The 15,606-nt window shown below is 43.1% G+C and overlaps 1 protein-coding gene across 1 annotated transcript in view; it reads left to right on the plus strand.

Annotated features, from left to right (window-relative positions):
* Positions 1–15,606, plus strand: part of LOC125273473 (contactin-4) — a 106,509-nt gene that overhangs the window by 46,840 nt on the left and 44,063 nt on the right. Inside the window, 1 exon segment of the mRNA XM_048198883.1 lies at positions 7,814–7,961. Coding sequence (XP_048054840.1) covers positions 7,901–7,961 — 61 coding nt within the window. The 5' untranslated portion in view covers positions 7,814–7,900.

Raw genomic sequence — 15,606 nt, forward strand, 5'->3', positions numbered from 1 at the left:
GAGGATCATGTGTCCTTCGATCACAAATGGGATTACGCAGTTGCCAGCTATTTGCAGCTCGTGTAAATCGTGTCAATAAAGCATTTTGTCACCTTGTCCCTGGTGTCATTGTAAACCTATTTAAGACTATTATTCCTGGAAAATGAGATAATTAGCAATAAGCCGCTCAAGGATGTGCGTTAGAGTGATTTTACAATGGATGCTGGAAGTGGACTACCTAACACCCATTTAAACCAAAGTGCAACTCCATTAACTCTAGTAAAATCATTATAATGCGCCATTCGCACTGACAACAGTTTTTATAGCTGGATTTCATAAGGTCAGCTGTTTATGCCCACTAACATTAGTAATGGGTTGCATCTAGACTGATCTAACAACCGATCACAGTTGAGATGTATTGAATGTAAAAAAAAAATGCTATCTAAATGTCATTTTATTTTGACAAGGAATCAGTTTTCTTGCTGCTAAAAATTAATGTTCTGTCATGCATTTGTGTTATATTACATATACTTCATATATTAGTATTATACTTCATATTTTAATTCGCTGCATATATGTATAAAGCTTTAGGGCCCTATCATACACCCGGGCGCAATGCGACACAAGTGTTTTTTGCTAGTTTCAGCCTGATGCAGTTATCTTTTTCACATCCAGTGCCACGTTGTTTAAATAGCAAATGCACTCACGCCCATCTGTTCACCCATGGCCGTGCTGGTCTGAAAACAAGGTGCGTTCAGGCGCGTTGTTGGCGTGTTGCTATTTTGAGGAAACTGAAAACGACTGCACCATTGACTTTACACCAGGTTTTTGTTGGTCAATGGCGCAGTCGTTTTCAGTTGCCTCAAAATAGCAATGCGCCTGAACACACCTTGCAGTATTTATTTATTTTTTTTTGTTATATAAAGGGTGCGTTAGTAATATGTGCTTATATGTGGGTGCACAACGTGCATAGACTCTGCTTGTTACACACACAGGGATGCGCAGCAGCACACAAACGTTTTTAAATATTAAAAATAAAAGGATTCCTCTCTAGAGAAGCATTCAGTCTTTCTGCTTGCAAATTTCACAATGTAAATAGCCTAGCTTTCAAAGGGAATGACTTTGATTGGTTTTTTGCACGTTACGCACAAAACACAACCATGACTCATTAAGATGAGGTACAACCCTTTTAGACCATGTGCCTGGCACGCCTCTCATTGAGAATCAATGATTTCAAGTTACTTTGATTGCTTTACAATATCTGTATAAATATCCAGTTAGTTTACAGACTCAAGTGGCTAATTACTTTTTAAAAAGTGTAGCAATGTGACAAAACATAGCAATGTTCAATTCTGCCAAGAAATATAGTTAATATAAACATGAAGACATGTTGTAAGACAGCAACATTGTTAATTTACTGTAAATAGACTAGAGTTAAACTGATGTGTGATCACAAGTGTGTATACCTGTTGAGGCATTGAATGCTAGAGGCATTTATTTATTAAAAATAAATAAAAACAAAACAATAATTGATTTTAAAAGTGAAAAACAAGTGCATTAAAGGGTAACATATACAGTACATGCCCACACCTTCTGTTTTGCTGGATATATTATAGATGCTAAACAGGCTTGGTGAATTTCAAGGCATTTATAAGGTCAACAAAGAACTACGCTTGATGAGAATGTTTCTTGACATGGAGTGGGCATGTATCTAACCCCTTAATACATATGTTTTTCACTTTTAAAATCAATAATTGTTGTTGTTTTTTAATCAATAAACCTAGTTAACTTTTCTGGGGCAAGCTGATTCAGAACACTTTGCGTTCATGAATTTGAAAATTGAGGTCACGAACTTACAGTATGTGGGAAAAATATGAGTTTTTTTTTTCCACAAGCTATTTCGTCACCCCCCTGAGGACTAGCTCGACTTCTTGGTTCCTATGTTAGCGCTCAACCGTAACATCCACAGTGTTGATGCTTTTGTTTTATTATTCATTATAAGTCAACAAGTACTTGTTTAATGGTCGTTCTCTGAGAGGCTGGCGAAACTGCAGACTGCATGTTTTCTTACAAGCCCCTATTATAGGAGAGGGGGCTATATGCAGAGTGCTTTTTTATTAGGGCACTGCAGCCTTCTCTCCATCCACCTGCTGAAATGATTCGTCTTTTTTGATAGCCCTGCTGGAGTCTGCCTGCACAAGGAAACCAAATTACTGTGAGCAAATGGCCTTGTTGGTGTTAGCCCAGAAATCCAGGTCATGTGTATATGTGTAAACAGTGAATCCGCCCCTCCAGACATTTTTATCACGTAATCTACCATCAGAGCCATGCCCTAGTGGTTAGTGGTTGTGCGGCAACCAGTGTTATTTTATATATATATAATATATATATATATATATATATTTAGTTGCCAAGTAAATGTATTTTCACATAATATTAATATTTTATTTTATTTCACCTTTATTTCAGTTAATAAAGATTAATTAAGATATTTGGAAGAATGTCAGCAACCAAATAGACCTGGCCCCCCATTTACTACGATATGGTAGTCAATGGGGGGCTAGATCTGCTTGGTTTCTGACATTCTTCCAAACATCTTCCTTTGTGTACAGCTGAACAAAAAAAATCATACAGGTTTGGAACTACTTGAGGGTGAGTAAATGATGACAGAATTTTCATTTTTGGGTGAACTGTCCCTTTAAATGTCCCACTTTACCTATATTCACCCTATAATATTTACTTTACATTTTCTCAATAACATTTAAAAACAGAAAGTGTACATGTTCCATTGACGAGATCCATAACTCTTTAGTTTGTTATTGCATTGTTTGGCATTGTTATCGCATTGTTTGGCATTGTTATTGACCAATGTCAGTGACCTCTAAATGGCCAAATATCAGCCAAAATAATGGTCCATAACAGCCTTTGAAAAGAATAGTGCAAATATGCATTGATTGAGCTGTTGTATCTTTAAGCACTTGCAAAAACAGTTCATCAAACCCTTTTTATGCTTTTTGTATAATTTGTGTAATTTTAGAGACTCTAAAACTGTATTATTTAGCATGGCACACAGAATGGAGCAGGTTGTGGGGCAATGAGCTGGCAGATTGTGTATGGTTGAGGCTGATAGCTGGTTGGCTGGTTTGATGGAAGCTGTCTCACTGAAGCCCATGTTGAGATTCTGTTCACATCGGCTAAACCCAGCCGGCGTTTCTGCCTCTGGCTTCTGCAGGCTGGTGTGAAGCTCACAAAGACTCTTTGAGGACTCAATCTGCAGTCAGATTCCCTGTGATTTATCTAATGCTGTAAATGAAGGTGGAGGCTGGATTTTTATCAGGCCAGTTCGAGTTAAGGAAGCATGCGTCATGACTTATTGAGCAGTGCTATTATTCAAGGTTTAGGCAGCATTTGACATGTCTGGATATTTGGATGAATTTTTTTTTAATTTTTTTTAATGAAGATATTGAAATTTTTGCAAAAATATGTGAATTGCTACCAGTCTGAACATTTTCCATTTTCTATTTCCTCCTGAGACCTAGGCATAGACCTTTTTCCTCTGTAAAGGACATTACATTTTAGCAAATTCTGGTTCTGAATGTCCTGTAAAGAGCACATTCAGGGTTTTTCAGAGATACCAAATGTTTACTCCCTCTCCTTGGTCTTTATGTACATTGACTGAATGATCAAATTTAGCAATCTTATGGAAATATGATAATATTTTGTAATTATCATTTAAATCTGACCAATTTTCAATTGTTTTGTCGTAAATAAACATCTCAGGAAACCATTATGAGGATTTTAAATCAGAATATGACTTTCTGTTATGAAACAGGGCATCAATTTCATACATGTCCTCTGTAGAAGACACCAGGATTTAAAACATGTTTATCAGGCATTTTGGGGAGACACAACAAAAGAAATTATATATCAATATTCCTATATGAGATAATCTTATGAAAATGTTGCTCCCATTATTACACTTCTTTTTTTCATTACATGTTGCCCCAATAACTCATTAATGTTCAAATTAGATTCAATGTATAGATGCAACATTTCAGTAAACAAGTAGTTAGAAGAATATTGAACAGTATTATTAGACACAAAATTAGAATACACTATATAAGTTTTGCCAGATCCAACTAGTTTTGGGTTATGCATATATTTAATGGTTTAATTTAACTTCGCTCAAATGAGCAAAATGATTGAATTAAGATTAGTTAAATTTTCTGAACGAGACTCAAAGACCCAGGTCAGTAAAATATGATCTTCCCGTCAAACATTGAGCATCTCTGTGTTGGCGTTTTGTTTCTGAATGAATCAACATGTTTTGTTTGAGTGAATGATTCACTGACTTGATTATAAAGAAAGTAACTTGTTTGTTTCATTCCTGAATGAATCAATCAGCATGTTGTAATGAATCAGTTGAAAGATTAATGACTCTACAGCCTTTAAAAATGAGTAATCTGTGGTTATTGTCAGACTTGGAGCAAGTATTCTTACAAAAGTTTGACACCATTGTCATCGGAAAAGCCTTTTTCCTAATACAGCTGTTCATTTAGCTACAAAGTCATGAAGTATTCCTTCCGGATCACATTACACTGTGGTGTCCCATCTTTTTCAGCACTCTCGCCCACCATTTCTCCATTTTGTCAATAAGATTTAAACTAGCTCCACATTTATCGCTCTGGACACTGGCAGCATAGTCATGATAATTCTCATCCCATTTCATAATGTCTGCTATGCAATCTCTTCATCTGCCGCCAGTGGAAGGGGGGAAGCACATTATCTATGGTAGAGTATTATAAGAGATTATCCCTGACAGATCTTTTCCCTTGCAGGCACCATTAACCAGGCTTCGGCCCACTTGATATTTCTACCACCTGTGACCGTCATCCGCTGGGCAGAAGAATTATTGCCATTGTATTTTTTCCCTGCTCTATAAATTAATCATGTAAGGAACTACTCTGAATCCGGTTGGACAGTGACCAAGAAACTCCCTCCCTCCTTCCCCAAAGATGCCAGAGACATCATGCATCATTAAAACGTGCAATGCCATTTGACACAGAGATAATGCTCACGGTTGCCCCAGTATATGGTTTAAAGCATATTGTCATGCTTTAGACAGAAACAGGAAGCTTTTTGTGACTTTGAAATGTACAAGAAGCCCGAATGGATGACAAAAAGCGAGCTGACCTCTCTCTGAAGCGAGCGGGGACTGCTGACGAGACTGAAACATAAATTAGCATTGATCATTTTTGCTCAACATGTCACATTAATGATTTGAGCCTTACAGGGCTTGTTAGACATCTTGTGGAAATAGATTATAATGGTCTTACTAGCTGTCCCAGAAGTCCAGCCACTCTCGATTGTTCTACAAATGGCACATGGTTCTCGGTACATTCAAGGACAACATTTTTAGAGTCATTAATGTTGTATTCCTCTAGGGACTTTTTTAACGTAAAGAAGTGTATTAATGCTGGCGGATCTTCAACCTTTTTTCGAGTGCCTTAAAATAGGTGTCATTTGTAAGTAAATTTTTACCCTCGTTTTAAATTATGATACAGCAGAGCAGCATGTATATCAGTTATCTAATTCGAGCATATTAAACACACCTCAAAGGACGGCTGTGCAGGGAAGTAGGATTGAATGAATTGATCTGAAGAAGCACAAAAACGTGTAGCATGCAGGGAATCAAATGTGCAGGTCAAATTAAGATATTCCCCCATTGCGCATCTATAGTTTCATCCTTCATTTCGCATACTCACCGGTTATAGATCACCCTCATGCATCTCATAAGGAAAGACATCAAACAAATATCCGGCTATTGACCTGTCCTCCCAGACTTGATTGAGACTCATAGCGGGCTGCAGGAGCAGAATGACAAACAAAGGAGGCAGGAGGTTAAAAAAATGGAAACCAAATCGATAGAGATGACTGAAATGACGAAGGACTTGAAGGTCAGAGCTCGTGGTCCCTTAGAGTAGATAATACATGAACATAATCAATCTCATCTAATTTAATCTCTCCCCCTATCTCAGACCTGATCTGCACTCATTTTTTCCCTTCGATGGTCAGGTCTTTTCATTTTCTGCCCAACGACCTAGCTGCTCTTGATATTACATTGGCATATCAAAGAAGTTAGTTGAACAATACCGATACATGAAGACTACTGGTGCTTCATATGCTAATTATTTAGAATAATATTGATGCTTTGAAACAATACTGATTATTTGAAAAGATATTGATGATTCAGCACAATGGCAATGCTGATGCATCAGAACTATATTGGAACTTCAGAATGATACTATCACTTCTGAATAGTTCTGATGCTTCAAAGCAGTATTGTTTCAAAACAGATTCAATGCTTCAAAGCAGTATTGAAACTTCAAAGCAAATCTGATGACTCAAAACAGCAGTGATAATTCAAAACAGATTTGATGCTTCAAAGCAATTCTGATGTCAAAGCAATGTTGATTGTTTTTAAGACAATACTGATGTTTCAAAACAACGTTGTTGCTTAAAAGCGATTATAATTGCTTGAAACTATAGTGATTCAAAACATAACTGAAGCTTCAAAAAGGTATGTTTCAGACTGATTTGATACTTCCAAACAATGATGGCATTTCAAAACAACATTGATGCTTTAGTACAATGTTGATGCTTCAAAACTTCAAAATGATATTGCCACTTGTAAAAAGTACTGATGCTTCAAAGCAGTATTGTTTTAAAAAGGATGCTTCAAAAATACTTCAAATCAGAGTTGATGCTTTAAAACAATGTTGATGCTTCAAAGCAAATCTCATGTTTTAAAACAATGCATATTCTTCCAAACAATCCTGATGATTCAATACAACACTGATGTTACAAAACAGATTTGATGCTTTAAAGCAATTCTGATGATTAGAAACAGTACTGACCTAAACAATTTCGATCCTTTAAGGTTTGGTATTGCATTCGCAGAAAATAAGTAAAAGTCTGAATGTTAAACATGTCATGTATTATTTCTAATTTATTTGGCTTATTCAAAATGTTATGTCCCTAGTGTTCTTATATCGCTCATAAACCATAAGCTGTTCTGCACTCAGAAATGTTAAAAATATTACGCTCATTTGCGAGACATTTGTTACAGTTTGACACTTAAACCGCACGTCCCACAAGGACCCGTATTTGTAAAAGCCAAAGTGTCATAAATTAAAGTGGGTATTTGACAACTCTGATGTTCTTTAAAGAGTATTGAATTCCTGTGAGGTGGATGAATTGCACGCCGCCGTCTCGAAAAGAGGGAGGGCTGACGCCGTATAGCTTACTCCTCTATCATATTCACTGCCCTTTCAAAGTGTATCACCTCCCCTATCGAATCATAATCCTGTTCTGAGATACGGCGGGCTGAAAATGAAATATGTTTGCAGGTTTGTAAATGTATCACAAGCTTTTTTCCCCCAGTGTAAGTGTGTAGAACCAATACTTTTAGCACAATCCAAACATTGCCTTTGGCAGCTGAATATGTGTTCAGGTTTTGCTGCCGTAAGCCACTAAGGATTTTTTCATAACTCTCTTAGGCCCTCGCTTCCCCTGTCTGTCTGTCTCTCTCTCTCTCCGATTCCCTTGACTCCTGGGAGATATATTGAGGGTTTGCTCGGTATCCACACTGCAGTTGATCAGCTGTGAGCAGGCCCACAGGCATGGAATCCTGTCTGTCCTTATTTGGATGAATGAATTATTAATATTTCACTGGTTTATCTGAAGTTACAGTTCCTCTTGCTTGTGTTGTTTTGTTTTTCTAATCTTTTTTGTCTCTCTCACTTTCTCCCTCTGTCCCTTGCTCATTCCGCAGCTAACAAAGCTGACTTTACATAGGAAGAACACGGCCTGCTTCTCTTGCAGTTGAATGGAAATAAAAGAGATTCTGTGACCTTGGAAGATGAAGATGTTGTTGCCATGGGAACTCTTAATCCTGCTGTCACTCAAGAGCTGCCTAGCAGGTACGATATCCCCGAGTTGCCTTTGATAGCTCACCTGTTCTGCATAGTCCCCACTTCAGCAGAGAGAGTGGCTTTTCATGCCTCTGTCTAATCATTTTCACATTTCTCTAGAGACAGATGCATGCTGGGAACAAGCTCTCGTGGTTGCCCCAGCAGGACATTTGTCTTGACACAGTTTCTGATTTTTCTCTTTAGCAAGAACTTCACCCAACTAATTTTGGCACGCTTTGTTTGTTCATAACACAAACTTTATTTCTGTTTATATAGCTTTGAAGATTGTTCTGAAGCAATTTGGTTTAGATTTTATATTGGACATTGAGTGGTAACCAGCCATACATATATATATATATATATATATATATATATATATATATATATATATATATATATATATATATATATATATATATATATATATATATATATATATATATATATATTAGGGCTGGGCGATATATCGCATGGAATTGTCATGCGCATTTCGTCAGTAAAGCCAGTTCCCTGATTACCGCTAAATCACCATCACCTGCTTTCAAATGGAGCGGCATTTATTAGACAGAACTGTAGATCACTGATAAGCTACGCAATATCGCGTTCATTATATATATATATATATATATATATATATATATATATATATATATATATATATATATATATATATATATATATATATATATATATATTATTATTATTATTATTTTTTTTTTTTTACTTGTTATCCATCTAAAAATATCTCAGATTTATTTGAGAAACAACACTGAAAGTGTTATTTACGAATTAACAAATATGTAAATGTATTTAATCTTACTGTGAAATCTGCCAGTGCAGTAAGAAATATACTCTTATTAAAGATACATTCTCTGGAAAGTCTAAATATTGTATGCAATGTTGGCTCTCAGATACATTTATCTTGTTTCAAGGATTTATAGATCAAGGATGTCAACTTCAAAGGCTGTACATTTTTCTCAAAAAAAAAAAATAAAATAAATAAAAACATGAACAAAACAATGCAGGACAGACATTACACTGGAAAAAATCTGTTCTTAAGTATTTTTATCTAATCTTCCAGATAAAATATCTGAAAATCCAAGATCAATTTACCTGAGAGACAACAGTACATAAAATATTAAGCCTTTTTTTTCATAGATTGTATCTTTAATAAGAGTATTTTTTACTGCACTGACAGATATTTTTTAAAAGAAATGAAGAAATCTGCTAAACGTAAAGGTCCCATGGCATGAAAATTTCACTTTATGAGGTTTTTTTAACATTAATATGAGTTCTCCTAGCCTTACATATGGTCCCCCAGTGGCTAGACAAGGCGATGGGTGTAAACCGAGCCCTGGGTTTTTTGCTTCGCATTTGAGAAAACGAAAGCTCAGACGACCCAATCTGGAATCTTCCCCATATGTCGTCATACGGGAAAAGGTTGCTTCCCCTTTCTCTGCTTTGCCCTGCCCATGAGAAAAAGAGCTACTACTGTCACGGGCACACAAGAACAAGATGTAGAGATCCAGTTGCAGCATAGCATTTATTGGGGAATCCAGAAACGTAAATCCAAAAGCAAAGCAAGGGGTCAAAATCCAGATAATCCAGTCCACAAAACAACAAGCCAGAGATACAAAACGGTGCATATAACAAGTACATCAAACCACAACCAAGGACAGACACAACTGAGTATAAGTAGACAGACACTAATGATGAAACACAAAACAGCTGAGTGCAATGAGTGGGATAATGAGTCCAGGGGTGAGTATGGGAATTGTAGTCCAAGGGGTGAAAACAAGAGTCCAGGATGGAGTGCCCTCTAGTGGCTGACTAGGGCACTCTCACTAGTGATCATGACAACTACAGTGAGATTCGAGCACAATATTTTTTTTTTCCTCGGACCAGAGCCCCCAACCGAAGGCCAGGGGGGAGCCGGTGGAACAGACCACGGGGCTCCAAGAGGGTCGGGGTCCTGGCTGAATGCCAGGGCGGCACTGGAGGAACTGACCAGGCGGGTTCCCTGGGGTCTGGAGTTCCTGGCTGGTTGCCAGGGCGGCGCTGGAGTAACTGACCAGGCGGGTTCCAGCGGTTCCAATGGCCGGGGCAGTGGCAGCAGGGCAGGAAGCCTGGACGGCGGCGGCGGACGGCGGCGGCGGCAGCAGGGCTGGCGGCCTGGGCGGCGGCGGCGGCAGGGCTGGCGGCACGGCGGCAGGGCTGGCGGCCTGGGCAGGGCTGGCGGCCTGGGCAGGGCTGGCGGCCTGGGCGGTGGCGCCGGCAGGGCAAGGCGCTTCGGTGGCGCCGGCAGGGCAAGGCGCTTCGGTGGCGCCGGCAGGGCAAGGCGCTTCGGTGGCGCCGGCAGGGCAAGGCGCTTCGGTGGCGCCGGCAGGGCAAGGCGCTTCGGTGGCGCCGGCAGGGCAAGGCGCTTCGGTGGCGCCGGCAGGGCAAGGCGCTTCGGTGGCGCCGGCAGGGCAAGGCGCTTGGAGAACCCACAGACAACCTCTAGAGTGGTCTCCAGGCCTTGTCGGACGGAGGAAGCCCTTTTCCTCCTTCTCCTCCGCTTATGAGGGTGAGGCGGTGGCTCACCCAACATGGATTCACTGGCTGGAGCGTACTCACTGACTGGAGCGGCCTCTGGGGCGGACTCGCTGGCTGGAGCGGGCTCTGGGGCGGGCTCCCTGGATGGAGCGGGCTCTGGGGCGGACTCACTGGACTCACTGGATGGAGCGGGCTCTGGGGCGGACTCACTGGCTGGAGCGGGCTCACTGGCTGGAGCGGGCTCTGGAGTGGGCTCACTGGCTGGAGCGGGCTCTGGGGCGGGCTCACTGGCTGGAGCGGGCTCTGGGGCGGACTCACTGGCTGGAGCGGGCTCTGGGGCGGACTCACTGGCTGGAGCGGGCTCTGGGGCAGACTCACTGGCTGGAGCGGGCTCTGGGGCGGACTCACTGGCTGGAGCGGGCTCTGGGGCGGACTCACTGGCTGGAGCGGGCTCTGGGGCGGACTCACTGGCTGGAGCGGGCTCTGGGGCGGACTCACTGGCTGGAGCGGGCTCTGGGGCGGACTCACTGGCTGGAGCGGGCTCTGGGGCGGACTCACTGGCTGGAGCGGGCTCTGGAGTGTACTCACTGGCTGGAGCGGGCTCTGGAGTGTACTCACTGACTGGAGCGGACTCACTGGCTGGAGCTGACTCACGGGCTGGAGCGGCCTCCAGGCCTTGAAGGATGGAAGAGGCCTTCTTCCTTCTCCTCCTCCTCCCTTTACCGGAGTGAAGCTGAGGCTCAGTGCCCACCTCCTCTGAAGACTCTGGAGTGGACTTACAGGCAGGAACGGGCTCTGGCTGAGCGTGGGTTGCCCAACGGCTTCTGTGGGAGAGATAAATGGACAAAGCGCCAAAAATCCAGGATCTGGAGCCCCTCCAACTCCCACTGAGGCAGAGGGTCGTCGAGGCATCCGTTAAATACCCCTTTAAGTGCCTCATCATTGTATCGCAGCCCTCTTGAAAATGTCCAGAAAAACTGGGCAGGGCTGGCGGCCTGGGCGGTTGCGCCGGCAGGGCAAGGCGCTTCGGTGGCGCCGGCAGGGCAAGGCACTTGGAGAACCCACAGACAACCTCTAGAGTGGTCTCCAGGCCTTGTCGAAGGAAGAGGAAGCCCTTTTCCTCCTTCTCCTCCGCTTATGAGGGTGAGGCGGTGGCTCACCCAACATGGATTCACTGGCTGGAGCGTACTCACTGACTGGAGCGGCCTCTGGGGCGGACTCGCTGGCTGGAGCGGGCTCTGGGGCGGGCTCCCTGGATGGAGCGGGCTCTGGGGCGGACTCACTGGCTGGAGCGGGCTCTGGGGCGGACTCACTGGCTGGAGCGGGCTCTGGGGCGGACTCACTGGCTGGAGCGGGCTCTGGGGCGGACTCACTGGCTGGAGCGGGCTCTGGGGCGGACTCACTGGCTGGAGCGGGCTCTGGGGCGGACTCACTGGCTGGAGCGGGCTCACTGGCTGGAGCGGGCTCTGGAGTGGGCTCACTGGCTGGAGCGGGCTCTGGGGCGGACTCACTGGCTGGAGCGGGCTCTGGGGCGGACTCACTGGCTGGAGCGGGCTCTGGGGCGGACTCACTGGCTGGAGCGGGCTCTGGGGCGGACTCACTGGCTGGAGCGGGCTCTGGGGCGGACTCACTGGCTGGAGCGGGCTCTGGGGCGGACTCACTGGCTGGAGCGGGCTCTGGGGCGGACTCACTGGCTGGAGCGGGCTCTGGGGCGGACTCACTGGCTGGAGCGGGCTCTGGAGTGGACTCACTGACTGGAGCTGACTCACTGACTGGAGCTGACTCACTGACTGGAGCTGACTCACTGACTGGAGCTGACTCACTGACTGGAGCTGACTCACTGACTGGAGCTGACTCACTGACTGGAGCTGACTCACTGACTGGAGCTGACTCACTGACTGGAGCTGACTCACTGACTGGAGCTGACTCACTGACTGGAGCTGACTCACTGACTGGAGCTGACTCACTGACTGGAGCTGACTCACTGACTGGAGCTGACTCACTGACTGGAGCTGACTCACTGACTGGAGCGGCCTCCAGGCCTTGAAGGATGGAAGAGGCCTTATTCCTTCTCCTCCTCCTCCCTTTACCGGAGTGAAGCTGAGGCTCAGTGCCCACCTCCTCTGAAGACTCTGGAGTGGACTTACAGGCAGGAACGGGCTCTGGCTGAGCGTGGGTTGCCCAACGGCTTCTGTGGGAGAGATAATGGACAAAGCGCCAAAAATCCAGGATCTGGAGCCCCTCCAACTCCCACTGAGGCAGAGGGTCGTCGAGGCATCCGTTAAATACCCCTTTAAGCGCCTCATCATTGTATCACAGCCCTCTTGAAAATTTCCAGAAAAACTGGGCAAAACACCCTACCTCTCTCCCCTCCTGTCGCAGAGCCACCACTGCCCGAACTAGAGCCATCTGCTCTCCAATGGAGGCTGGGGGACTAATCCGAATACTCATGCTGCTGGATCTAGTATTTACGGTGGTTTGTTCTGTCATGGGCACACAAGAACAAGATGTAGAGATCCAGTTGCAGCATAGCATTTATTGGGGAATCCAGAAACGTAAATCCAAAAGCAAGCAAGGGGTCAAAATCCAGATAATCCAGTCCACAAAACAACAAGCCAGAGATACAAAACGGTGCATATAACAAGTACATCAAACCACAACCAAGGACAGACACAACTGAGTATAAGTAGACAGACACTAATGATGAAACACAAAACAGCTGAGTGCAATGAGTGGGATAATGAGTCCAGGGGTGAGTATGGGAATTGTAGTCCAAGGGGTGAAAACAAGAGTCCAGGATGGAGTGCCCTCTAGTGGCTGACTAGGGCACTCTCACTAGTGATCATGACAACTACAGTGAGATTCGAGCACAATATTTTTTTTTTCCTCGAGAGACACATCATGCCTTGTAAACGAGCGAAGCATGGCAGTTGCTCAGTGTTTGGATGTACAAATGAACACCTTAGTATTTTTTTTAGTTTCTTCATTCGAGCCTATGAAGAAACAGTGGGTTAATTTTATTTTCTCTGGTAATACGCCTATACAACTTCCCACAGTATTGTATGTCTGCGCCACACATTTCACCGACCACTGTTTCCTCAACGTGGGTCAATACAGCCTAGTTACTGTCGCTAATGTAAAGGTAGATAGCATCAAGTATGTGTGTGAATACACACACTGTAACGCGAGTGTTGAACATTTCTTTGTTGTTTGAAACCGTTCTGCTGTTATGGCACACGCGATACCCACATTTCCAGATTGCAGAGCTTGATGTAATTGTAAAAAGATTGTAAAAACTTTTAAGATTTATGAAATATAAAATATGTAAACAGATAAATGATGTTGGTATGGTAGCACATTTTCCACAACAGCACCTATCCGAAAAGGTATTTGTAATAATAAATAATAATTTAGTTGTGCTGGTTAGTGTCTATAGTTGATAATTATATATATAATATATATACGATAGCAAATCAGAGCAACATGAAGAGCCAACAATGTAGGCTAGCATTAGCTACATGATAATAACTGTAACAGCTTACATAAACCAACTAAAGTACCGTATCCAGACACAATGGCTGCGTCCGAAAACCTAGGTAGCTGTCTTGCTGCCTCGCTGTCTTATAAGAGAATGACTTGTATGGCAGCGTTTGTGCATGAAGGTACCTCACGAAACTGATTTCGGACAGACTTCTGAGGCAGCGTAACAGTTTAATGATCTACAGCAATATAGCGTGGGCTTTGGTGAGAACTAAACAAATAATTAATTACTACAGTAGTAATTTCTCGATAGAAATGATATCAAAATTGAAATATGTTGGTCAGAATCGTACATTTACACACAAACTGAGCAGCAAACGCAACTTTCGGACGCCATCTTTATTTTTCTAGCTCAACTGTCACAGAATAAAAGGCACAGGATTGTGGGATATCAAAGGCAGCTTCCTTCAAAAATCTGAGGGAGGTATCTCATGAGACAGGAAGTGAAGCTAACATTGGATTCGGACGTGCCATGATGCCTTACTACCTTGAAATGTGTCCTCAGAAGGCAGCATTTTCCAGTTTTCGGACGCAGCCAACGTTTTAAACCAAAGTGTCTTTAAGACTCACTCGGCGGCCATCTTTGAAACGCCTCTCGGGCATCCTGGGCATCATGCAATCTCTTTGAATGGGGAAACATCAAATTCGCCAACCTTACGATTAAATTTCATATTTGAAATCGCCAATGAAATCTAACAACAACCGGCTCATAAATTTAGTTTCTAAACGCTCGAATCATGAGAAAAAAACAGTATTTTTCAGGCTGGATCAAGCTAATGCACATGCGCAGACCTACATGCGCGTCTCTTTGGAGACTCTCTACGGCCGCTGAAGTGACGCGATGACTTTACCAGTCGGCGATTGGCTCTTATTTAGAAGGCGGGACTTATTCCGCCATATTGCGCGTTACACTTTCTCCCATTCGAAACAATACGAGTGACACATCTTGTGTTATTCTATAGTCTTTGTTTAAACTAACCATTCGGAGATGTCCTGCTGTAGCCGCTGAGTTGCAACTTCTTCATCCGGATCAGATTCTGGGTCAAACTGAAACGCTTGAACGACTGTGTGTCTATGAGCCATTGCCATACATCCTCTGTCAACATTAGCAAATGGTACCATGGCCGCAAGCTGGTTAAGGCCACACCCACCCTCCACCTTGCCCCGCCTCTCTCCTCCTCATTAGCATTTAAAGCTACAGACCCAGAAACGGCATGTCCTGAGGAAAGCTCATTATGGGACTGGCTCGTAGTGGCTGAAATTCTGCACCAAGGCTGAATTTTGGGAAAGAGACTTCAGATACAGTACTAGGGACCACTTAGGCCTATATAAGAGCATCCAAAAAGTAGCATGTCATAGGACCTTTAACTATGCACAATTATATTTTTTAGTTGCATTTATTATACAATGCATTTAGCATTGTTTTTTCTCTACCATCAACAATCAGAAAAACATGCGTCTCACCAGTTGAAGACCACTGTTATACAGAATATTGATAGAGTTATATTGACATTACATATAGCTATAGCATTTGACAGACTCGAAATGACATAAAACTCTCCACCATGTCCAATACATA

This window comes from Megalobrama amblycephala, linkage group LG8, assembly GCF_018812025.1.
Source record: "Megalobrama amblycephala isolate DHTTF-2021 linkage group LG8, ASM1881202v1, whole genome shotgun sequence".
Taxonomy (NCBI): domain Eukaryota; kingdom Metazoa; phylum Chordata; class Actinopteri; order Cypriniformes; family Xenocyprididae; genus Megalobrama; species Megalobrama amblycephala.